This window comes from Carica papaya, chromosome 9, assembly GCF_054855325.1.
Source record: "Carica papaya isolate Zhongbai chromosome 9, ASM5485532v1, whole genome shotgun sequence".
Taxonomy (NCBI): Eukaryota; Viridiplantae; Streptophyta; class Magnoliopsida; order Brassicales; family Caricaceae; genus Carica; species Carica papaya.
Window position 1 is genome coordinate 31,030,582 of NC_142317.1, and position 27,824 is coordinate 31,058,405.

A 27,824-nucleotide genomic window follows, 5' to 3' on the forward strand; every position below is an offset into this window, starting at 1 on the left:
AATGAGCCTACCACCTACTCCCAAGCTAAGCCTTTTCCTGAATGGCAATAAGCCATGCATGATGAACTTGTAACACTTCAACGTACAAATACCTGGACCTTAGTTTCCAAACCACCTACTACAAATATCATCAGAAATAAATGAGTTTACAAAATAAAAAAAAAACAGATGATTCCATTATCAAATACAAAGCCCGATTGGTAGCCAAAGGCTTTCACCAATAATCTGGTGTCGACTTTCATGAGACTTTCAGTCTAGTGATAAAAAGAACTACCATTCAGACCATTTTTGCTATGCAACTACTCGCAGTTGGCTGCTTCAACAACTCGATGTCTCTAATGCATTTCTACATTACTTACTAAATAAAGATATATATATATATGGACCAGCCGCGAGGATTTATTGATCCCTTCAAACCATATGATGTTTGCAAGCTCGCTCGATTCCTTTATGGCCTTAAACAATCTATGTGGGATTGGTTTAAACAGCTTCATTCCTTCCTTCTCTTCATGAGATTTCATGGTTCTAAAGTAGACACTCTCTATTTATATACAAACACAATACTGCTACTACTTTTCTCCTAGTTTACGCGGATGATATCATAAACACTAGCTCTTCTCAACAAACAGTTTAATACATTATCTCATCTCTCCAACATGAATTTTCAGAAAAAAAACCTTGGTCAGATTTCCTATTTCCTTGGTCTCTAGGTCACTCATACACATTGGGTTCTCTTCCTTACTCAAAAACAATATATATTTGATCTCCTTGATCAACTTGGCATGCATAATGTCAAAGGTTGTTCAACACCCTTTGTTACAACCCAATTATTCAAAACTGATCCCACTCCTCTTGCTGATGGCACTCAATATCGAAGAACAGTTGGTGTCCTCCAATATGCCACCCTGACAAACCTAGACATTGCCTTTACAATCAATAAATTTTGTCAATTTATGCATGCTCCGACTGCTGCCCACTTGAAAGCAATCAAGCGGGTGCTCATATATCTAGCTCATACCATCTCATATGGCTTATACTTCACATATGCTTCCTACTGCCAGCTTTGATGTTAATCGACAGCGATTGGGGTGGGTGCTAAGATGATCATTGCTCAATAAATAATTGTGCCATCTATATAAGAGATAATCTCATCTCCTAGGTCTCTAAAAAACAACCGATAGTTGCTCGTTCATCAATTGAAAGTGAATACAAGACATTAGCAAATGACACCCCAGAACTTATTTGGCTTCAAGACTTATTCTTTGAACTTGGTATTTCTTCCTCAGGTCTTCTGATCATCTGGTGTGATAATTTATCTCTCCTCTAATCTCGTCTTCCACGCCTGTACTAAACACATCAAGCTCGATTATCACTTTGTACATGAGCGGGTCAATACTGGCCAACTGTATATTCACTTCATCTCTACTGACGATCAGATTGGTGACATCTTCACCAAGTCACTGCCCACCGTTCAGTTCCTCTATCTTTGACAAAAGCTTTGTCTCCTTCCTCATATGACATTAACTTGAAAGGGGGTGTTAGTAGATAATTCTTCTCTCCTCTTTTTTCTCTTACTGATGTGTTAACAAAAAACTTTTCTCTTCTCTCCTTTCTAATTTATTTTATCATTATGATTTAATTATCCTGGGCCTAAATTATGGGCCCGAGTGTTACATACATAATGAAGAGATAAACCGGCCAAAAAAATAAAAAATGCTTATTTTTGGCCTTTTTGGGGTATTTTAGAATACATGACATGTATTTTTAATTTTTGCAAAAAAAAACCCAAGAAACCCAAGAACTGCCATAAAGTATAGTGAAAAAAGTGATGTTTCGAACACCAACCTGGTGTAAGAATTCCTCACCCTTTTCTCCCATTACGGTTAATTAAAGTTTAATAAATGATAGATGGTGTATTTGTAAATATTAAAAATTACTAATTAATTAAATATAGGTCATTAGTAGAGCCAGTAACTGGTCAGTGTATAATTAACTCTAGTTTATCTATGTTGCCTATTTATTCCTATATTGCCTAAATTACTTACTATTTCATCGTGTGTTTTGATTTATTGAGTTTAATCACTTTCTCATTTATTAGTTTATCTACCAGTTCTTGTCCCTATCTATGGATTGGTTTGCAATAAATGCCTTGATCATGTCTCCGTTATTTATTAATCTATTAATTTATACTGCTTATGTAATTATCATTTTATTGTTCTGTAAATATGGAATAAGTTGATTATGTTTGATTAGTGACTGGTGGATGATGTGAACATGTATGTTAAAGATTTACTGGGTATCATGGAAAGGGTGTATAGATCCGGTAAATAGGGCAAACCCTACCATGGACATTACCTTAGTCGAATGGGGTTGAGAAGTCTCATACCGAAAGGGGTTGGAAAGTATTGTTCACCCTTATACCAGATAGGGTATTGATGCGGTGATACGTTTGACACCCATTACTGAACGAGGTATGGGGACGATCGGTTAATTAATAAATTAGATATTGAATTCACATGTAGGAGGAACCCCTATGGACCCCTAAAGGTACTGATAGGTACGTAAAAAGGTAAAGTTGATGATTATTATTTTTTGGATATTGAATTTACCTTTTTATATTGAATATTGTCTTCACAAGTCGAATTTGAGAATCTAAAAAGTGAGTATGAACTTCGTTTTTAAAATTAAATGAATTTGTTTAAAAAAGAAAATCACTCCATTAATTGTTTTATGATTTTTATCAACATTTGATTTTTCGTATCGGTATTAAGTGTTGACATTCTTATTGAGTTAGTGCAACTCATCCCCCTCATTTAACCATTTCAGATAAGGAAGATCAAAATCCGAATCCTAAATATTAAAAAGGTTGCGACTAAAAGTTGGCTCCCATATTCTATCAGAGTTGTTTAATAGAGGTTGACTCTATAGGATTTTAGTTATATTTTTATTTATATTATTTTAATTTCCTAAAAGGGATATACTGTAGCTTTATTGGGCACTCATATTTACTGTGTAAGAAATGTAAACTCTAAACTCTAAATTACTTTCACTATTATTCAATATTTTATTTTAATTAAGCTTTAAGCTTTTACAGTTGGTATCAGAGTCGCGTTTCTCAAAACTATTCCTTGCATAAAAGGTTAGAATCATTCAATACAACTTGACTTTCAACCCTTTGTTGTGAAATACAGATACAAAGACATGAGGAAAGGAAGGACCCCACTGAACAGAGCAGCCCAGAAGGGGTCGCTTCAAGAAGATATTGATCGACTCTTCGAGATGCTGGAAAGACTCATCTCTGCCCAGTAGGCTAAGAAAGAGTGGAGAGAGCTATCTGACCTTTCACCACTGCAACAGTATGAGCTATCTCTGCAAAAAGAAGATCCAATGCCACCCCAATACAACCCTTTTCCTCCACCGTATCATTCATCACTGCCACAGTAATATCTAGTGCCCACATCATATAACCAAGTGCTGCCACAGGGTCACCCAATCCTTTTCTAGCATAATCCAGTACTTCTTCAACAGGACCCAGTTCTACATGTGATGGACTCAGACTACATTGAGAGGTACAAGAGACTTAACTCATCTACTTTTACAAGGCTATCCACTTTCGAAGAAGTTGAGTACTAGTTGGCAGAAACAAAGAAAGCCTTCGTAATTCTTGAGGTGATTCCTAAACAAAATGTCATACTTGCTACTTACATGCTTGTGGGTGAGGCAGATCATTGGTGGCAACTGAAGCTGGCCACCCTACCCATCTCAGTCACTTAGGAACATTTTTTGGCAGGTTTTAATGCAGAGTACCTCCCAAAATGCATTTGGTATTTGAAGGAGATGGAGTTTGTACACCTAATCTAGAGCAATATGATAGTGTTTGAGTATACCCAAAAATTCTTGGAGTTGGGTCGATACTCTCCTGAGAGCATGATAGACGAAGGCAAGAAAGACAAAGAAGTTTGAGTAAGGCCTCCGTCTTGATATTAGACAGCAACTTTATATATTCGAGCTCAGCATCTATTCAGTAGTTTTGGCCATAGCACAACTGATAGAAAGAAACCTCTGCATCTTTCCTCCAATAGTGGGCAATTCTAGGCCTCCATTTTCACATCACAAGCAAGCACCTACTGCACCAATTCAGTAAAACAAGAAACTTAGACCCGTGATTCAACCTCATCCTCAGGCCCCGGCAACAGGATGCAACAGGACTTGTCAGAACTGTGGCAAGGACCATGGGGACTGACCCTACTATCTCCTCAACAATACCTGTCGTATATGTGGAAGTGCCCAGCACTACCTGAGAGAGTGTCTGCGAAATCAGAATCAGGTCAGACCTCCAATTCAAGGTAGAGCCTATACCCTCACCCAGTAGGATGTTGAAGCTAACCCAAACGTGATACAAGGTATGTACACTATTTATAATCACCTTGTACATGTTTTAATTGATACTGGTGCTTCACATTCTTTGGTTTCACATGGTTTTACAAAAAATTAAATGTATTACTTGAATGTCTTGATTCTGTGTTGTTTGTGTCTATACTTGAGAATGAGACACTATTAGAGAATATCATATACAAGGCTTGTATCATAGAAATAACAGGTAAAAAATTGATTATAGATCTGATAGTACTAGACACGAGAGATTTTGATGTAATTCTACGAATGAACTGGTTAGCAACGTATCATGCCACTGTGGATTCTTTTCATAAGAAGTTTGTATTCAACATTTCTAACAAAGAGTCCTTCACAAATTAATAAAAGTTTTAGATATTATTCCCTAATGGTAACTGTATTGTTTATTTGATGCTTTAACTCAGTTACTTTTTTCTACGTTAAGTAAACCTAAAAAAGAAATTTGCATTCAAGAGATTTATGTGATTCAAGATTTTTTGGATGTATTCCCTGATGAACTACTAAGACTACCAGTGGATAGAGAAATTAAATTTACCATAGATTTTTAGTCTGACACCCTGCCCATTCAGTTGCCCCTTACTGAATGAGTCGTGTTGAGATGGAAGAACTGAGAAACTAGATCAAAGAATTGCAGGATAATGGGTTCATCTGACACAGTATATCTCCTTCGAGTACTATAGTCACAATCGTAAGGAAAGGAGATGGGTTCTTGAGGTTGTGTATTGACTATAGAGGATTAAACAAGGTCATAATCCATAAGTACCACTTTCCCAGGATTGATGACCTTTTCAATTAGTTATATGGTGCTAATATTTTCTCCAAGATTGACTTGCGTTCGGGTTACTATCAGCTAAAGATCAGGACAGAGGACATCCCTAAGGTGGCCTTCAAAATTTGGTATGGGCACTATGAGTTTTTGGTCATATCATTCGGGTCAATCAATACACCTGTCATTTTTATGGACTTGATGAATAGGGCCTTCAAGCAGTTCTTAGATCAGTTTGTCATTGTATTTATCGATAATATCCTAGTCTATTTAAAGACTAAAGAAAAACACGCACAACATCTGTATCAAATTTTACAGATTCTGAGGGAAAAGAAATTATATACAAATCTAAGCAAGTGTGAATTTTGGCTTGAGCAAACTAACTTTCTAAGGAACATAATATCAAAGAATGGGGTGTTAATAAATTCTGAGAAGGTTAAGGTAGTAATGGGTTAAAAAAAATTAACTTTGGTTAAGAAAATTTGAAGTTTTTTGGGTATGGTAGGTTATTACCATAGGATTGTTGAAGGGTTTTTAAGCCTAGTCGCCCACTTTGACCTGACTTATGAAGAAAAACGTCAAGTTTGAGTGGAATGATGAATGCGAAAGGAGCTTTACAGTACTCAAAAAATGATTGATTACCACGCTAGTTTTAGCTTTGCTGAGTAGGACAGGTAGATATACAATATACAATAATGCTTCCTACCAAGGAATGAGTTACGTTCTGATACAGTATAGAAAGATCATAGGTTATGGGTTCATGTAGTTGAAAACTCATGAAAAGAATTATCCCACCCATGACTTAGAACTCGCTACCATTATCACGCCTTGAAGACCTGATGTCACTACTTGTATGGGAAAATATTTAAGATTTATATAGATCATAAGAGCTTAAAGCATATATTTACTTAAAATGATCTCAACATGCGTCAGAAACATTGGATAGAGCTCCTAAAAAACTATGATTATAAGGTCTTGTATCACCCGGGTAAGGGTAATGTGGCAGCTGACGCTCTCAGCAGAAAAAGTGCAGGTATGTTGGCTCACATAATTGTTTCTAAATGTAGGATAATAAGGGTAGCGCAAAAAATACAACTCCGAGATTTGAAAAGGGTCACATGTCTAGCTCATCTAGCTATCCAATCCAGATTAATTCAGAGAATAAAGAAAGCTCAACTGACTGATCCCACTCTAGCAGCTCTTAGAAAGGATACAGAACAAGATTTAAATTCAGGATTTCGAATCTCTGCCGATGGGTTGCTCAAGTTCGAAGACAGGGTATGTGTTCCAAATGACAGTGAACTGAAAAGGGATATCATGACAGAGGCTCGTAGTTTAAAGTTCGCCATGCATATCAGAAGTACTAAGATATATCAAAGCATACGACCCCGATTCTGGTGGAGCGTACGTAGGATGAATCAAGTGTCTTGTATGTCAGCAGGTCAAGGTAGAGCATCAACACTCAGACGGGCTACTTCATCCATTACCAATCCTGAAACATGAATTTTATAACAGGGTTGCCTAAGACACGCTCAGGACATAATGCAATATGGGTAATTGTTGACCAACTCACAAAGTCCTCTCATTTCTTGGTCATTAGAATGACTAACCCCTACAATAAGCTAGTTAGAATCTATATCCAAGAGATAGTCAAGCTACATAGAGTTCCGGTGACAGTGGTATTAGACAGGGACCCCAGATTCACCTCTCAATTTTAGACAAGTTTCTAACAAGCAATAGGAACAAAACTATCCTTTAGCACAGTATTCCACCATTAAATAGATGGACAATTAGAATAAACCATTCATATACTAAAGGATATGCTCAGAACTTATTTTCTAGACTTCGGAGGGAATTGGGACGATCACCTACTCCTAATAGAGTCTGCCTATAATAATAGTTATCAAGCAAGTATTGACATGACTCCGTATGAGGCATTATATGGTCGACACTGTAGATCGTCGATCTGTTAGAAAGATGTGGGTGATATAAAACTGATTGGCCTAAACCTTGTAGATAAAACCATAATGAAGATAGTTAAAATCAGGAAGATATCCAAACAACCTAGAGTAGGCAAAAAAGTTATGCGAACACTCGAAAAAAAGATTTGAAATTTGAGAAAGGCGATCTAGTGTTCCTTAAAGTCACCCCTTTTAAGGGTATCAACAAGTTTGGAAAGAGGGGGAAGTTAAACCCCCGATTCATCGAATTGTTTGAGATTTTAGACTGGATTGGAACATCCGCCTATAGATTAGCATTACCTCCTGAACTATCTAGAATTCATAATGTATTCTATGTGTCCATACTATGCAAATACAACTCGAACCCTTCACATGTCTTATCTTATGAGCTACTTTCACTCCAGGAAGATCTGTCATACGAGGAGGTACTAGTTGGTATTTTAGACCAGAAGAGTAGAGTACTTCATAACAGAGAAATTTCATTCGTCAAGGTCTAATGACAAAATCACTCAAAGAACAAGGCCACTTGGGAGTTAGAATTAGACTTCTGAGCCCAATACCCTCAATTGTTTGACTAGTGAGAGAACGACAAATTTTAAGGATCAAATTTTCTTAAGGGGGAAGAGTTGTAACATCCGAGCCCAGAATTTAGGCCCGAGATAATTAAATCATAATAATAAAATAAATTAAAAATTTTATTTTTAATTTTTTAATTGAATTTTTGAAGAAAATTATTTTTTGGATGTATTTGAAAACATTTTCAAAAATCAAGACTAAAGTAGAAATAAAGGAGGACCTATTTGAAAATAAATTTAAAAAACTTGGGTAAAAATAAAAATAACAAAATTTGGCCACGTGGACCGCCACATCAACAGCACGGCCGATTGCCACGCAAGGCGTGGCAAACACGTGGACATGCATTCACACAAAAAGCCACACAGGCGATCTGCGTTCCAACGGATCCAACGACCTAGATCTCCTCTCGTGCGCACGGACAACCCAGATCCATTTTCTCTTCAAGTGCGATCGAACGACTGAATTTAATTAGATCGTGCAGTCCATATTAATTCTCCAAGTAAGATCGATCCAATGGTGGGGAGAGGGCCACGTGTCCCTACATAGATGGCCTAGATCAACGCGGAGAAGGTATATAAGCATCACATCCTAGGACACCCTAACCTTAGCCGCACTTGTCCTCGCCAAAAAAGTAGAAGAAGGGTAGCTTGAAGGAAACTCGACTGCTATCACCGCCACAACAGAGCCACCACTGACCACGAGGAGGTAAGTTTTTTTTCCCCTTTCATTCGAAATTTGATTTCAAGCCTTCCACACCCATGTCGAAGCTCGACCAAACTGCGGCAGCTGCGACCAACAATTGCTCTAGTGAGTCCGATCCTGGTTCCTATTCCCTTCAATCTTTTGACCGTTAAATTCCTAACACATTTCTAGTGTAGGTTGACCAAAGAAATCCTTAAGCGCGAAAGAAGAACAGAAGAGCCGCCGCACTGAAAAATCCTTCTACTGGTAATGCTTCGATTTTTCTCTTTTCTGGCTAATAGGGGCTGCCTAACATCATTTTTTGCAGGTCTTCGTATAAAACCTGACAAAAGTGGTTGAAACTGGTATGGCTACCGCTGTGGGCGGCAAAGCCAGTGCCGGAGCATAGCGGCGTCGTCGTGCCTGAACCCTAAACCGACCAAAAAATTGAAAAATGCTTATTTTTTGTATTTTTAGAGTATTTTGGAATATGTGACCCGTGTTTTTTATTTTCACAAAAAAAAAACTCAAGAAACCCGAGAACCGGTAGGAAGTGCAATAAAAAAGGCAGTGTTTCGAATACCGATCCAGTATAGGAATTCATCACCCTTTTCTCCTGCTACGATTAATTAAAATTTAACAAATAATGGACGGTATATTTGTAAATATTAAAAATTCATAATTAATTAAATACAAGTCTTTAGTGGATCCGGTAAATAGTCAGTGTATAATTACTCTAGGTTATCTGCATTGCCTATTTATTCCTATATTGCCTAAATTACTTACTGTTATATTGTGTATTTTAATTTATTGATTTTAATCTCTTTCTCGTTTATTAGTTTATCTACCAATTTTTGTGCCTATCTGTGGGTTGGTTTGCAATAAATGTTTTGATCATATGTCTCTTAGTTGTTAATCTATTAATATATACTTCCTATATAATTATTGTTTTATTGTTCTGTAAATATGGAATAAATTGGTTGTGTGTGATTGATGACTAATGGATGATGTGAACATGTATACTAAAGGGCTTACCGCGTATCATAGAAAAGGATGTATGGATCCGGCACATAGGGCAATCCCTACTGTGGATATTACCTCAGTCGAATAGGATTAGAAAATCCAATACCAGAAGGGATTGAAAAGTATTGTTCACCCTCATACCAGATTGGGTATTGAGGCGGTGGTACTTTTGGTGTTCATTACCGGACAGGGCATGGCGATGATCAGTTAATCAATAAATTAGATATTGGATTCACGTGTAGGAGGAACCCTCTGTGGACCCCCAGAGATACCAGTAGGTAGGTAAAAAGTTAAAGTTGATGATTATTGTTTCTCGGAATGTATGCTGAATTGTTATATTGAATATTGTCTTCATAAATCGAATTTGGTAACCTAAAAGGTGAGTATGAACTTTGTTTTTAAAATTAAATGAATTTGTTTAAAAATAAAAATGACTCCATTAGTTATTTTATGATTTTTACCAACTTTTAGTTTTCTGTATCAGTGTTAAGTATTGACATTCTTACTAGACTAGTGTAATTCATCTCCTTGATTTAACCATTACATATCAGGAAGATTAAGATTTGGATCCTGAACAGAAAGAATGTTAAAACTAAAAGTTACCTCTTGCGTCCCATCATAGTTGCCCAATGGAGATTGAACTCATGAGATTTTAGTTACGTTTTTATTTATGTTATTTTAATTCCCTAAAAGGAATATATCGTATCTCTATTAGATTTACTGTGCAAGAAATATAAACCATAAACTCTAAATTACTTCCGCTATTATTCAATTTTCATTTCAATTAAGTTTTGTACTTTTACAATATATATATATATATATATATATGGGCAAACAACCCACATAATGCATAATAATAATTTTTTCAGTCTTCACCAAACCTTGACATGTATAATAAAGATAACTTATCAATTTAAACCTTGAAATAAAAGCAACTAAAGATCTCTACTATTCACTTTCATTGAGTAAAGAAAGTTTTATCTATTTTATAAAGATAAGTTAAACTAAGAATTTATATATGACTACATAAAATGAGAAAATAAAAACAAAAATCAATTCCTTCATTATAATTGTACGAAATCAATAGCAAATGAAAGTAACAATTTATTATTTTAAGTCAAAAACATTTAAGCTCATATATGCAATAGAGATAGAGATATATTAGAACTTCAATTTCATAATTGAGTCATGACTTGAAAAAGATGCCAAGAGAGATTATGGATGATAGTGACTCAAAAGAAAAAAAAAAAAGAAATAAGAGATTAAAATGTCGAGGCTCGATTGAGGCAGTTGCAGTAATTAGATATAAAGAAGCTAACTGAAGAGGAAGAAGAAATGATGCACGAGACAATATTGAGCGGTGTTGTGATGTCAAGAGGAAGAGGAAAATGAAGAGGGAGATATGGGGTGGGAATTGTATGAATTGAAAGAGGACAAGCCAAGTGGAAGAATAAGCTATGAGTTTTTATTTATATATTTAATTAACATTTTTAAAAAATATATTATATTCCATATAATTGAACTATTTTCAACTGAAAAAATTAATTATAAATATGATCCAAATTGATTAAATCTTATTGGTTTTTCTTTTTCAAAAAATGGCAAATATCAAATTAGTTAGATATTTGTAGCAAATTAAAAATGTAAAGACTAAACTATAATAAAAAAAAATATTAAGGACTGAAAAATAGTAAATTTTAAACTTCATATATTAGTTAAATAATTTTCTATTTAATATATGTATGTATATATATATATATATAAAGAGGTCTTTGTTTCTTGTTTCAAAAGAGTCTTCACTCAATCAAATTCAACCCCAAGAAATAGTCCAATCAATTTATTTAATATTCTCGTGAAAATCATTAACAAGTACATTATTAATTATTTTAAATATATTATGTTTGATATTCTCTACCAAACTCAATCTACTTTTTAACTGATAAATTAATAACATATAATGCTTTATTGAATTTGAATTATTCTATTATTTAAAAATATTAATTTATTAGTAGATAAGTACATATTAGTATTAGATGAATAAAAAAGTATTAAAATTAAAACTAATGATTGAATTAATAGATAAAAGTTATAAAATGTTTCCACATTATCTACTTAAAACTACTAGAATCAAATTGATATATTTGGCATTAAACACTTTATATATTTTATTTTTATTTTTTAATATAGAGTTATTTTATATTCTAAAATAAGATTTTTATGATAAATTTAAATACTTAAATATAAGCATATTTCAAATGGGAATTCCTAAAAGTATATTCTTTTGATTTTAAAAAATAGAATAACATTAACTATATAAATTTATAATACTCTTTAATTAAGAAATTTAAATTTTTAGTTTAATTCATTTGTTATATTTAGTTTGTGTAAAAATGGAAATATTTTTTTATTAAAAAAAAATTAATGAGATATTTTATTTTACTTTAAGCTATCAATATTCCTATATAAACTTTAGCTATTATTCACAAAATTGAGATATAAATTAAATATATATTTTTCTCAAATTTATGCTTTATCCATCTAAACAAAAAGGGAAAGCCCATGATTTTTTTTTCAAGAAAAATATTTACAACTAATAATTAATAACCAAAACATAATATTTAATAATCAAGAAAAACTCTTAAATATAATCCTTACAAATTCAAAGAAATCTATTCGTTCATCTTTGTCTTCATCAAATGCTCTTATCATCTTCCTGCATTCTGCTTCTGAAGCTTCTCTGAAACCCAATACACTCAGCACTTTCCTCAACTCACTCCCATCAATAAATCCATCTTTGTTCTCATCAAACACATCAAAAGCTTCCCTCAATTCTCTCCAGCTCGGTTCTTCCTCCTCAAACAATACTTCAACATCATCTGCTCCCACATCAAAGTTTCTCTCCATCGTCTTCCTCAGTTCTTCCGCTGTTAATCTTTTTGTTTCTGTAACAGTACTATTTCTGTCAACAAAGAGCTGGTTCTTTGCGACAGTGGCGTAATTCTTTTGCGTCCAAAAGTTCCATGAAGAGAAAATAAAGTTTGGGAAGATATGGAGAACATAACAAATATGGTTTGAGAAATCTTGCAGGATAATGACCAAGTCGATTATGATTAGAAGACAGACAACGGCTACCAACGTTAAAGAATTATAAACAGATGTATTATCTTCCATTCTTGTTGTAAGTCTTCGTTTTTCTTCTCTAACACTTGCAGGTATGCATACATGCAAGACATATATATAAAATGGAGCATTGGCGAGTTTTTGTCATAATCCTGAAAAGGTAGTAAAACCAAACAAAGTCTCCATGGAAAAAGTAGGGCAATATATTAAACACATCCAGAGAAATTTCCATAAAGGAGTTATATAATTAGATGGATGACAAATTTTCCTGCTTTAAATTCCTCATAAATTTTGCAATAATTTCTGAAATTGACCTGAGAAGTCAAGGTAAGTCGTCCTCATGGAAACTTCTTGGTTATTGGGTTTGATCATGATTTGGATTACGTATTACCCTTATGTATGTTTTTTCAATGTAAAATATGTATGTCAATACCAGTTATTGTTTATAAATTTTGTTGTGGAATGGAAAATAATTAAAAGCAAAGGAAGAGAAATTTTCTATCACTTAATTTTGATACTAACTAAGATTATATTATTGTGTCAGAAGAAGAATGATACTTCCATTAATTTAAATTACTCTAAAAAATTTTATATTACAATATTAATGATCTCACAGAACTTAAATTTTAGTGAATTTTTGTTTACTGATCATCTCATTTTTCACATAATTATTCCTTAAAAAGCATGTAAAGCTCAGCATATAAAAAGAAAAATATGATTTTTTTTTTAATATTATTATAAATTCTCTATTTGTTGTGGGTTTGATGAAATTAAACTTTATTCTTTTATGTGATAATTTTTTTTTTATTTTTTTTTATAAAGTTAAAAAGTTATTGAATTAAATGGTTTTTCCAACATCATCTTAAGGGTTAGTTCTCTCATATGGGTATATAAAGTTTACAAGAATTAAACTTGAATGGTTTGAATAGAAAATATATATATTTACCAAGAATTATTTCTAATAATTTAATCTTGAATTTTTTAGATCAATAATAATTTGGAGTTACAATGCAATATTAGGTCAGCAATACTAAAATTTAACTATTATAATAGAGTATGAGCACATAATAATTCGATAAGGTAATTCTGTGACAACTCCTGCACTGTTCAGACTATATTAAGATATCATATTTACTATCATACCCAAAACAAGGTATGTAGAATATTTAACCAAATCTCTTAGCCATTAACCATAAGGTAATCGAGTCTTGTTACAATAGATACAACTCTTCATTCAAAGAAATTCTGCAAATATAACCATACACATGGAAGTTCCACTACTATTTTAATTCAGTTAGTTATACCACTATGTCTCAATATCAATGGTAATATCCTATTTCTTTTAAGTTTGGTGCTCTATTGATAAGCACTCTGGTTCCAATTCCTGCTTAAAAGCATCTAAAAATAAAAGTAACGAATCTACATAATCCAGTAAGATAAAATTTAGAACTAAAACAAAAAAATGACAATTAGCTAAACTCCCTCCCTACTATCATACACCTCTACTTCTTTTCAATCGCCACTCATTTTTTCCTTACTAACCGCCCTCTTTTCTCACATCATCCCTTCCTCACGCCCACACTTAATTCAATGACCTACTACTTCTATCACTCTATTTTCCTCTTACGATTACCAATAAATGACAAACCCAGCTTCCTTCTACCTCTACCGTTAGTCCCCTCACTCACTAGCCACAGAATGTGAAAAAACTCTACACTTTTGACCCTAGTATTATACTAATTCAAATACCAATTTACCAGTCAATACACTCACTCATACACCCTCTCAACTCAACCCACAAGTCTCTCACATTCCCACCAACCAATACTGGCCCACAGGGACCACACACGCACATCATTGCTGCATCATGGGGCTTCACCCCAACAACAACGACAATCACAATGTCAGCCATTAAGTGGCCCCATACACCATCACACCACAACATCAGATACACACCGCTATCCCAGCATCAAACGACCACTGAATGGCTACACCAAACCCCGTTAATACCAGCCAACGGCCTCGCACGCACTTGACCAGGTGAGCACCCTGTCGAGCACCGAGTTGCCATGCACACTATGTGCCACTACTCATCACACCAGTACTCTAATACTTGCACGCTTCGGCCAATGGCCTCATACACCCGCACCTATACATACACACATTGCAAGCCACCAATCGTCATAACGGTGTACTAGAACCTGTAAACACCGGCAAAGTGGCCTCATACACCCACGTACTTATACATACACATATTGCAGGGTACCAACTACTATATTGGCACACCAAAACATGTAACCCTCGACCAAATGGTCTCACACACCCACACACCTGAGTCACACAGGCACACCTATGCTTACACCTATACATCTAGTGTATACAACCCTCGCATTCTCCTCACCTTTCGGTTGCACATTGATTTCCCTTTCAAAGACTCTGTCTTAGCCTACACAACACTAATCCTGAATCCACTCTACTTCTCTCCCTCGCACACTCATCTACCAGATCCATATACCTCTCCACGGCTCAGACGCATGCTCTTTCTCCCTTCCTCGGGGTTCGACTTTCCATCACACCTCCTCCTCTAACACAACTCACATACTTCTGTCTCCATAACGCAGTGCACCTTAGCTGACTTGCAACACGATATTTCATTAAGGATTGCCCTAGTTAAGTTTAAAATTCTAAATTCTTCTTACCTCTCGCCTTCATATTCCTCTGTCTCACAAATTCCATTGCAGGCTCACTCCTTACAATAAATTTTTGGTCACTCATCTCTTGTCCTACTCGATTCCTTCTCTTCTTCGTGCTTTCTCCGTCCTTCCCTTCACTTTATTTTCCCTCTCTCTCTCACACACACTCTCTGTTTCTCTTCTGTTTTTTATAACACCCACCCAAAGCTTTTATTTTATTTTATTTTATTTTATTTTATTAAAAAATATAATTTTTTGATTATTTTATTTATTTTATTTTATTTTAATTTAATAAAAAATTAAGTAATCAAAAAATTATATTTATTAATAAAAAAAATAAAATAAAAGCTTTGGGTGGGTGTTACAATTGATGAAGGAACTGAGGAAACAGATCACTGAATTGCAGGATAGTGGTTTATCAGATATAGTGTGTTCCCTTAGGGTGCCGGAGTCACTTTTGCTAGAAAGGGAGATGGAACGTTGAGGTTATGTATTGATTACAGAGGGTTGAACAGAGTCACAATCAAGAACAAGTATCCCATTTCTAGGATTGATGACCTCTTTGATCAGTTACAGGGTGTGCAGGTCTTCTCCAAAATAGACCTGCGTTCAGATTACCATCAAGTAAAAATCAGGACAGAAGACATCCCCAAGATAGCTTTTCGAACAAGGTACAGACACTATGAGTTCCTGGTCTAGCATTTGTGCTAATTAACGCCCCAGCTATTTTTATGGATCTGATGAACAGGGTCTTCAGATAACTCTTGGATCAATTTGTTATCGTGTTCATCGATAACATCCTAGTTTATTCAAAAAGCAAAGAGGAACATGATCACCATCTAGCTCAGGTTTTGCAGGTTCTTAGAGTAAAGAAGTTGTATGCAAAGTTGAGTAAGTGTGGATTTTGGCTTGAGCAGATCACCTTCCTAGGACACATCATATCAAAAGATGGAGTATCAGTAAACCCTAAAAAGGTTGAAGCAGTGCTCGACTGGGAGAAATTGACATCAGTTAAAGAGATCCGTAACTTTCTGGGAATAGCGGGCTATTATCGCAGGTTTGTGGAAGGATTTTCTAGTCAGTTGCTCCCCTGACCTGACTCATAAAGAAAAATGTTAAGTTTAAGTGGAATGAGGACTGTAGAAGAAGTTTTTCAGAACTAAAGAAGCGACTTGTAACGGCCCCGGAAAATATAAAAATGAAATGAGTATTTAAATATATCGAATGCGGAAGCGAGATCAAAATTTCAGTTAACATCCCTTACACGAAAAACCAAACAGACGTACTTAAAATATAAAAGGTTAAACTAACTAAGAAAGAAAACTCGAAAATAAACTATGCGTATGACTACAGAGTCTCTAGGCATCCCCCTCGTCGTCCTCCTGCGGAACGGGCTCGGGAACCATGTCTTCCTGATCTGAAATGGTTAATTAAGGAGTGAGCTACACTAGCCCAGTAAGAACATCACGGTATCTCACCGTCACGGAGATAAAGGTGGGTAGAAAACCACAAAAAGACCAATGGAGCATAATTTACAATAAACTCGTTTATTAACAACAAAACCTTTTATCAATAATAAAACTTTTACCATCCACTTACCTTGGTGGAATTTATGAAAACAATATGAGAAAAACAATAACATTATCATAATCATTGAATAATCTAAGCTGTAAAACATAACACTTATCACGCATCTTGTAATTCAATCATTGTACAACATATCTTTTTTTTCTCATTTACCAGCCTACTAGTATCCGTGGGGGTCCATAGGGGTTCCGCTACCCGTTAACCTTTAACATTCATAATCAGTTTCCAGGGCCGTCCCCATACCCCGTCCGGTATGGGCGCCAAAACCATGAACCTCAATACCCCGTCCGGTATGAGGGTGAAACGGGCCGTCCCCATACCCCGTCCGGTATGGGCGCCAAAACCATAAACCTCAATACCCCGTCCGGTATGAGGGTGAAACGGGCCGTCCCCATACCCCGTCCGGTATGGGTGCCAAAACCATAAGATCTCCATACCCCGTCCGGCATGTGAGACCACAATCCCGGTAGGGTTCCCTACGGACCCGGTCCGTCCACCATCTCCCAGGATATCTAGTCAGGCTGACCCCCATAATACAATTATCAGTCTACACAATCTTTCATTTTTCCTTTTCCTCAATCAGCATCATCAATTCACATTTAAACAAGCAAATCGTAATTCATACCAAACAGACAACATACAGTATCAGTTTTTCAGTCATTCAACCCATAATTAATAAAAACGTAGTACATGCACACAAATTCGTAAAATGAACACATCAAACCTCATTTTGCATTTAAAGCTGTAAACAGGCCAAATAACAGTAAATCATCAATCACACTAGACTCGGGCTCCATTAGCAACCTTAAGCAATTTCACACATGCGTTAATTCAAGAAATACTGTTTTATCATTTTGAACTTTAATACCGTGATAGGAAATAGGGTGAGGGGTCCTTACTTGTTTTCGGGATTCGAATACGATTCACAGTGCGCCTGCAGGCTGTCCCTAATTTTCCCCTGAATTTTTCCCGGGAAACTGAAACACGCTAACAGTACCTGCACGGGTTCCAAAAAAAATCCAAATTAGGCCCAGGGCCTCTTTCGGCCCAAATCGCAACTCCGGCACGGCGGCTCCGCCGTGCTCCGGCGACGGCGCCGCCGCTGGCGGCGGCGAGTCGCCTCGGGTTGACTGTTTTCGGCCGTTTTTGGCCGAATTCAGCCACACTCGCATTGGTCCTTGTCAGAAAACAACCCTAGGGCCCTCGGGGGGCCAAAAAATCACGGAAAAACGGAGCTTACCGGCGGCGGCGCTCTCGGGTACGGCGACTCTCCGGCGAAGTTCGTGTTTTGGTGATTTGGCTTCGGTCAACCTGTAGAGAAAAGAATGGTGATCACGGTGATATAAAAATTGCATCGAACGGAGGCCGGGAAGGGCCTCGTCGGAGGCAAAAACCGAGAGGGGACGCGGCGGCGCCGCTGGGCTTCGGCCGCGTATTCCGGCCGTTTGGCCGGGATTTCAGCTTCGATTTGGCCATAGGAGGAATCAGTGGGGAAAAACGAGTCGGGGGTATGAAATTTACCTCGATCGGCGGTCGGAAATTTCCCCGGTGCGGCGGCGAGTGGCGGCGGGTGGCGGCGGTCGGCCTCTGGTTCGTCTTCTCCGGCGAGCGGCTGGCGGCTAGGGTTTTTGGTCTGGTGTGGGGGTTCTATTTATAACCCCTTGCCTTTTGATCACAGCCGTTCGTTTCGTTTTAATCTGGGCCGTTCGTTTTTGATTGAATCTGGGCCGTCCGTGCGTTTGAATCTGGGCCGTCCGATCGCGTGATTGATCTGGGCCGTCGGATCGCACCCACGCGGATCGCCAACGTGGCTCCTTTCGGAGTGACGCGATCTTGCCACGTGGCAGGCCCCGGTTGGCCGGGACTGCTGACCGGGCCTGCTGACGTGGCTGCTGACGTGGCCCCCCTTTTTTTTTTTTTTTTTTTTTTTTTTTTTTTTCCTCCTCCTTTCCGGGTGCTACACGACTGACTACTGGACTTGTGCTGGCCTTACCGAGTGGATTGGGGGATATATAATTTACAGTGATGCCTCCTATTTAGGCCTGGGTTGTGTTTTAATGCAGCATGGGAAAGTCATAGCCTATGAGTCCAGACAGTTGAAGAGTCATGAGAAAAACTATCCCACCCATGACTTAGAGCTTGCCGCAATCATACACGCCTTGAAGATTTAGCGCCATTTTTTATATAGAGAGACTTTTTACATCTATACCGATCACAAGAGTTTGAAACACATATTCACTCAAAAGAATCTCAACATGTATCAGAGAAGGTTGATAAAACTTCTTAAAGACTATGATTGTGACATATTATATCATCTGGGTAAGGACAATATGGTAACCGATACACTCAGCAGAAAAAGTGCAAGTATATTAGTCTATTTGGTGGTTTCAGAATGCAGGCAGATTGGAGCCACACAACAAGTTCGGTTTCAAGACTTGAGGAGAGTCACATGTTTGGGTCATCTGACCGTTCAGCCTGAGTTAATCTAGAGAATAAGAGAAGTTTAGTCCGTTGATTCCGCCCTAGTAGCCCTCAAGAAAGATGCAAAACAGAGAGTTAGCTCAGAATTCTGAGTCTCCACCGATGAATTGCTCAGATTTCAGGACAGGGTGTGTGTTCTAGGTGACAATGAGTTAAAAAGAGACATCATGACAGAGGCTCATAGTTCAAAGTTTGTCATGCATCCCGGAAGCACTAAAATGTACCAAAGTATGCGACCCCGATTTTGATGGAACAGGATGAAAAGAGATATAGCTGACTTTGCTTCTAAGTGTTTGGTATGTCAGCAGGTCAAGGCAGAGCATCAACGCCCAGACGGACTACTTCAGTCATTACCGATCCTAGAATGGAAGTGGGAACATATCACCATAGACTTCATGACAGAATTACCTAAAGCACGTTCAGGACATGATGCCATATGGGTAATTGTTAACTGGCTTACCAAGTCTTTCCACTTCTTGGCCATCAGAATGACTGATCTCTTCGATAAGTTAGCAAGAATGTATATCCAAAAAATAGTCAGATTGCATGGAGTGCCAGTGACAGTGGTGTCCGACATGGACACTAAGTTCACTTCTCGATTTTCGAGTAGTTTTCAGCAAGTCGTGGGAACGAAGCTGTCCCTCAGTACTACATTCCACCCTCAGACCGATGGATAGTCAGAAAGGACAATTCGTACACTTGAAGATATGCTCCGAGCTTGTGTCCTTGACTCTAGGGGGCCATTGGTATGACCATCTACCCCTAATAGAGTTCGCCTATAACAACAACTACCAAACAAGTATTGGCATGGCTCCGTATGAGAAGTTATATGGGCGCCCATGCAGATCGCCGATTTGTTGAAAATAAGTGGGCGATCAAAAACTGTTCGGCGCAGATCTGATAGAGGAGACTACATCCAAAATAGTTAAGATCAGGAAGAACATTCAGACGGCTGAGAAAAGACAGAAGAGTTATGCGGACATCCGAATGAGAGATTTAGAATTTGAGAAAGGCGATCGGGTGTTCCTTAAGGTCACTCATTTCAAGGGAATCAGTAAGTTCGACAGGAGGAAGAAATTGAACTCTCGATTTATTGGATCATTTGAAGTCTTAGACATGATTGGTACCACCGCCTACATACTAGTACTACTTCCAGAACTTTCCAAGATCAACAATGTATTTTATGTGTCCATGCTACGCAAGTACAACCCAGACCCCTCTCATGTCTTGGCCCACAAGCCTCTTCCACTCCAAGAGGATCTATCCTACGAGGAAGTACTGGTCGGCATTGTGGATCGAAAGAGTAGATTACTCCGCAACCCAGAAATTTCCTTTATAAAGGTCATATGGCAGAACACACACCGAGGGAGGCTACATGGGAGCTAGAATCAGACTTTAGAGCCTAGTATCCCCAGCTGTTCAATTGAGAGTGAGAGACAAATTTGAGGGACTAAATTTCTTTTAAGGGGGGAGAGTTGTAACACCCACCCAAAGCTTTTATTTGTATTAATAAATATAATTTTTTGATTATTTAATTTAATTTATTATATTATATTTTGTTTTATTTAAATTTAATGGAAAAAATTGAATAAATTGATAAATGGTTAAATTGAAAATAATTTTGAAAAAAAAGGTGAAAATTTGGGTTATTGAAGTATTTTTGAAAGAAAAATCGAAAATCAATGGTTAAAACGTAATTTAAAAAAATTGTACCACGTCAAACGCCCGGTCAGCAGCCCCGACCAATCAGGATGCGCCAAGTGGCAGAGGCGCTAACGTGGGAGGCCACGCAGGGGGAGCCATGTGGGTAATCCGCGTGCGAACGGCTCAGAGTGAATCGCGCACAGATAGCCCAGATTGGATTGCGATGAACGGTCCAAATCAAAAGTGATAGACTGCCCAGATCAAAAGTGGATGGGTATAAATAACCCCATCCGCACCCAAACCCTAATTCTAGCTGCCAGAACCCCTCGTCAGAGAAGACAACCCAGCCGTCGGGGAGTTGACCGCTGCCACCCGTCGCCGCACCGGAACTCTTTTCGACCCCCAAAAAAGGTAAAAAATTTTCTTTTTGCACGAAATTCAAATTTAAACCAACCCATGGACAAATCGGAGTGCAAAAACCAACCAATTGGCTGGAAAACACCGACGAAGCTCGGTGGCACTGCCACGAAAAATTTAACAAACCGCCTCCGATGAGGCCCTTCCCCATTCCCATTTCATATAATTTTTCTACCATTGTGATCGCCATTTTCTTCTCTACAGGTTGACCGAAACGAAACACCAAACCGCAACGTAAGCTGGAGGAGCCGCCCCATCGGAGAGCCCCGCCGCCGGCGAGTTTCGATTTTTCATATTTTTTCGGCCCACCGAAGCCCTTTAGCGTGAGTGCTCGCAGGAATCGATGTAAAATCGACCGAATTCGACTAAAAACGGCTGACCCGAGGTAGACTGCCACCGCAAGCGGTGGCGCCGTCACCGGAACACGGTGACTCATGTTCGAAATTGGCCGAGTAGGCCCTAGGATTGATTTTGGATTTATTTGGGACATTTTTATGTATTATAAGCGTGTTCCAGTTCCCGAAGAAAAATTTAGAGAACCCAAGAACCGCCCATAGGCGCAGTAAACCACTTAGCTTTTCGGCGTCAAATCAAGTAAGGACCTCTCACCCTATTTTCTATCATAGAATTGAAGTTTGAATAAATAATAATACGGTATTTTGTACAAATTAAATAGATGTGCATAATTAATTACGGATTGCTAATGGAGCCCAAACCGGACATTATTTTCTGTTGACTTCTATTAATTTATTTTATAGTCTAAAAGCATGATGGTATTTGCTTTATCTATTTTATGGTTTAAATGCATGTATCACTGCCTTACCTGACCACTGTTTGATTTTGGGATTTAAGATATGATTAGATTACTAGATGCATGTTTATTTATTTATGTGATCATGTTTGATTTGGAAACGGAGGCTAAGGAAAAACAAGAAGGGGGTGTGATCAAATAAACAGATAGAATGATAGCTTCACTAGATATCCTGAGAGATGGTGGATGGACCGAGTTTATAAGGAATCCTACCGTGAATGTTATCTCATACCAGACAGGGTATGCAGACTTGGTAATTTGGCGCTCATACCAGACGGAGTATGGGGACGGCCCGCTTCACTCTCATACCGGATGGGGTATTGAGGTTTATTATCTTGGCAGTCATACTGGACGGGGTATGGGGACGACTCTGTAATTGAGATTGTTAAAGGAAAAGGTTTACGTGTAATGGGAACACTCCTATGAACCCTCATGGATACTAGTAGGCTGGTGAAATGAGAAACAATTATGATTTAGTTTATTGTTAATGGATATGAATCTATGATATGTTCTATGTTACTGATTGTTCATAAAGTTATTATATGTATGGTATTATCGTCTCTATAGGTTGTTTTCATAAATTTCACTATGGTAAGTGAACGGTAAATAATTTTATGATTGATAAACGAATTTGCTAAATTTAGTGCTCCATTAGTTGTTTTGATTTTATACCAACTTTTACTTATGTGCCGGTGATATAGTGTGATATCCTTACTGGGTTAGTGTAGCTCATCCTTTATTTAACCATTTAAGATCAAGATGACCTGGTTTCAGAGCCCAATTCGCAAGAAGATTGCGAGTAGATGCTATATACTTTCTATATTCTATTATTTTTCTTATTTCTCGTGTTTCTTTCAGAGAATTCATTCCGTAATGTTGTTCAGTACTTTTAAGTTATTGTGTAAGGGATGTAAATCTTAACATTTTGTTTCGCTTCCGCACTTGAATTATTATATATTTCCTTTTGGATTTCCGGGGTCGTTACATTTTTTCTTTTCCCTCTTTCCTTCTCAGTCTGACTCCCTCCCTACCATAGAGGCCAATGATAAACAATAACTCCCCCCGAACACAGCTTACAATTTTCATCGGACTATGCTATCCAAAGAGCAATTTTTCTCAAAATCTCAAAAAGTGCTGAGTTGGAATCCCATTCGAACTAAGGATTCTTGTGGTTCCGGAGGATCCAGCTACAGGAGACTAGGAACAGAGAGCTTTCCCCCTTTTTTCAACCCGACTCTTTCGAATACTGGTTTTAAGAATGAGTGATTGCCCTTCTTCGACCCTTACTGCCCAACCTGAGAGCGGACAGTTAAGACATTCCACTTATTGAACAGGGTTCTATGGTTGGTCTGTAACCCCCGCCCTTTTATACTCAGTCTATCCTCAAATCTAAGCCGTTGAATCCCCATTTAATCTCAAACGTCCATCCTCTCTCCGATATCTAAGTTATTACAAATTCTATACTAACATAACCTTAAATTTTCTAAATCATTTAATTAAAAAAATATATAGATATTTAATTATGATTTGCAATTGTAATCATATATAAATTTAATAAAGACATTAAATATTTAATTAATGAGAATTATAAATTTATAATTTAACTTTATATAAGAAACATGTTACTCATTACAATTAATAACACAAATATAAACACGTATTGAAAGAATATTTAATTAATTGTGCATTTATTTTTTTTTCTACGTGAATCAATAAAAATATCTAATTCATTATTTTTTCTAACTAAATGAAAAATATTTTTTAAGTAGAGGCCAAGATTTTTTTTTATGAGATATAAGTTATATATATATATATATTTAAATAATAATAAAAGGTAATTTAGATGAACACAAATGTTTTTTAAATAAAAAATAAAAGTAAATTATTAACATATAATTTAATTTTATTTAAATTATTAAGAAGGAAAGTTCAATGCTTCATCCACAAACCAGGAGAAATGAGTACGAGACGAGGCAAAGATCCGAGAAGACGATCCCGCTCCATTTCTAACTCTCCTCCTCGGAATCCACCCATCATTGATTTCGGCTCCAGTGCCACCCAATCAGGGTCGCGTAAAAACAGACTAACCCCATCAGCTTCTCTCACAGAGTGGGAGCTGGTGACACAAGAAGAGAGTAGCAGCGCCAGTTTATTTAGTGAGCCACGGATTTCGAAAGATTACTCAGTTTTGAGCTCAAACCCTAGGAGCTTTCCGTACAGTGTGAAGCAACAATGCTGGGAAAAAGCAGAGAAAGTCAGGGGGCGCGACCCAGATAGGTGGCGCCGGGACGCGCTTGGCAACATTGTGTTCCGGAAGCTTGTCGGCTGTCCCGGCTGCTTATGCCATGATTATGATCACATTGTTCCTTTCTCCAAGGTATTATTATTATCGTATTGATGTCTTCAATTGGTTTTTATGTGGGTTTTTGGATGTTGATGCTTTCTGGTTTTTGGGGCGGGAGTTGAGTTTGTGAGGTGGAATAGTAAATTATATTGGATTTAGTTAATCTTTCACAACATCATTTATGTAGGATTATGATGAGAAGGTTGGCTAGGAAGTTGTATTTGATTTGGCAATAAGATTTTGTGCTACTATATTCCAAGTTTGATTGTACGGTGTTCCATATAATAAAAATAAGAACGCCCTAAAAATGGATGGGGTTAGAATGACAAAAATCTTCTGATATAATTTTCAATTGAAGTTAGGACAGATTTTTATTCTTTATCAAAGAGAATAGCAATGCTGGAGTTCTTGGAATTTAAGGTAGGAGTGGAATTGGTTCAAGGTGAGAATCACCAGACACGCTTGTGTTACAAAAATGCCAAAGAGATAATTCATTGGACAATCTGAACTTGTGTTCGAATCTGGGTTAGTAACTATATGGTTCTTGGAATTGTATTATTAAAAGTATACTTTGAGGGGATGGATTATGTTGTTAGAATTTCTGTACTGACGTATTCACTGAATTCTAAATAAGGCGAACACATGCGACACAGTAAATAAATTGGGATAATATAGAATGATTCAGGCTGTTTGCCTCAAATATTGACGTGGTCCATTGTTGAATATTTTAGCAGCATTAATCCCTAAAATGTCAACGATGAGCAACCAGGTAATTGTTAATCGCAACTTGCTGGTAGGAGGAAGTGTTTGCATCATGCAAGATAGTTGTGAAATAATTTTTGTAGATGAGGAAGCTTTAAGCACGTGTACCCAAACCCAAATGCTCTGAAGCCAAACACGGATTAATGAGCTTCTGCTTAGAGGATGAAAAAATTGTATACAGTTTGTCTATGAGAATGATAGGGTATTTCCAATATATATGTGTGTATATATATATTATTTCTCTCTTTGGGTAGAAGAAGAAGAGATATATAAAAAGAGAAAACATAATAATACAAAAGGAGGATTAAGTATTCCCCCGAAACCAAAGAAAAGAAAAGAAAGTAAGAGGCCGAAAAAAATAAAAACTGCTGTTCCTCCTAAAAATAGGCAGTCAACCTCTATACAACACAGACAAGGAAATATCTTAAAATGCCAATGAGCTTTAGCCCAAAGGGATTCCAAGAAAGATAATTTACCTTCAAAGCATGCAAGAAGGAGAAATCTGGTCTTTGAAACATCTAGTAGCAAAATCATCCATGGCTTAGCAGAAAAAGCCCCTTGCCAAAGAGCTTTATTCTTTTCCTTCATACTCAGGATTTGATGAACAAAAGAAAGAAAACCATCGATTCTATTGGGAGAAATCTGAGAAAGACGAGAAGTATCAAAAATTCAGTTCTAAACTCTTTAAAAGACGTTGCAATTCAAGAAGAGATGGCTATAAGTTTCCACAGCTTTAAACCATAAACCCTGGTGTCAAAGCTTGATTTCGTCTGTGAGCTTGAAGCATATAATTAATGTTTTTTTTTTGAGAAAAAAAGAACGATAGAATTAAGAAAAGGAACCAAGGGGCTGCCCACCCTATACAAGATATTTATAATTCAATTAGTGTATCTATAGAAGCATATAATTAATGTTTAGTCTACCAAAGTCACTTTATGAACAAAAAATTTAGTCTTAAAAGAAATAGGAACCTTCAAAAAGCACTTATTGACACCATTATTATGAGAAGTAGGGTTACCAATTATCAAACCAAGGTGAAACTTGCAAAACAACAAACTCGAGGATTCCAAACACTAGGCCATGCGATTAGGATTATTGGAGAAAATACATAATCAAAAAGTCGACTTAAAGAAATCACAAGTTGATCATCATTGAGGTCGTTGTTGGAAGCCATTCTATCAAGAATATAAATCTCTTAAAGAATATCCGATGGAGATCAAGGTAGCACAAATCATAATGAGCCACATGAGAGCTCATGGCCACATGGGAGCTCACGGCCACATTGGAAATCACGGCTAAATGAGCTTAGGAGATCATGGCCATATGAGAGGAAATCACGAAACAACTCAAACCCATCAAGACACGACTCATGAGGAAGCCCGTCCACATGGAGATGAGTATAGGATGGACTCAACTCAAGATGCAATAGGATTATATGGATTGAATATCATTACGCCAAGTGGACCAATCATAAGATCATGAGTCAAGAAACTCAAGCAAGTCTTTTAGCTTATGTTCAAGAATGGATCAATGAAGAAGGAAGGCTTGGGCCAGATTTGGAGATCCATAAAAGATGGAGGTCGAATCCATTAGGCCTTTGGTAGAGGCGGGCAATAACTCTTATACAACTCATAACTGATCAGTAAGAGTGTAAAGGTCCGAAATTTAAAGAAAACGAATTCATACTTTAGATGCGGAAGCAAACAATAATGTTAGAGTTTACATTTTTTGCACAGTAAATTAAAATGTCCAATAGGATTACGAGAATGTCCTTTCTATAGTGGTTCGTAAAAAGAAACGAGTAAATGATTAAAAATAAGTAAATAAATGTCATTGGGGATTAACCTCCACTATCTCTTGATGGGGTCCAGGAGGTAATCTAGTCACAACTTTCCTGCTTATCAGGATTTGGATCCTGGTCTTCTTGATCTGAAATGGTTAATAGAAGAGTGAGATACACTAGCTCAGTAAGAATATCACACTAATCACTTATACGTAAACTAAAGGTTGGTAAAAATTATAAAACAACTAATGAAGCCATTTGTTTTCTTAAATAAATTAATTTAACATAAAACCGTTGTATTCCATATTTACTGTTACTTACTGTTACGAGTTTACAAAACCAATCTATAAAACAAATACTTAAATAACATTATGATTTCATATATAAGTGAATGAGAACAACAACGCTCTTTTTTACTTGTTTACTAGTACTGCTGAGGATCCATAGAGATGTTCCCCCTACGCGTGAACCCAATATCCAAATTTGTTAATCAACCGACCGTCTCCATACCCCGTATGGTAATGAGCGCCAAATATACCATCGTCTCGATACCTAGTCTGCTATGAAGGTGAGCCATATTTCTTAAACCCTTCCGGTATGGGACGTCCCAGTCCCGTCCGACTGAGATTATGTCCACGGTAGGGTTTTCCCTATATACTGGGTTCGTCGACCTTTTTCCAGAATATCCAGTAAGCCTTTCATATATAGATCCCTATCAACAAAACAACTACCAATCGTATACTAATATTTCATTTCATATTC

General features: G+C 37.0%; 2 protein-coding genes across 3 annotated transcripts in view; one reads left to right on the forward strand and one right to left on the reverse strand.

Moving 5' to 3' along the window:
- Positions 1-11,957: 11,957 nt before the first annotated feature.
- On the reverse strand, positions 11,958-12,728 carry LOC148240253 (Calcium-binding EF-hand family protein). Its single transcript, XM_088211316.1, has one exon. The coding sequence runs from the start codon at positions 12,589-12,591 to the stop codon at positions 12,046-12,048; it is 546 nt and encodes a 181-aa protein (XP_088067442.1). The 5' UTR covers positions 12,592-12,728; the 3' UTR covers positions 11,958-12,045.
- Positions 12,729-24,091: 11,363 nt separating this feature from the next.
- LOC110810074 (HNH endonuclease) overlaps positions 24,092-27,824 on the forward strand; it is a 28,830-nt gene continuing 25,097 nt past the window's right edge. For both annotated transcript variants that reach the window (XR_015816166.1, XM_088210932.1), the window contains exon 1: positions 24,092-24,550. Coding sequence is in view for 1 of the 2 variants with exons in the window: in XM_088210932.1 (XP_088067058.1) it covers positions 24,131-24,550 (420 nt within the window). In the remaining variant the exon portion in view is untranslated. The remainder of the gene's footprint in view (positions 24,551-27,824) is intronic.

What these genes read in the sequence shown, in the direction of transcription:
- LOC148240253 (XM_088211316.1), bottom strand. Translation starts at nt 12,591, where the DNA reads ATGGAAGATAATACATCTGTTTATAATTCTTTAACGTTGGTAGCCGTT.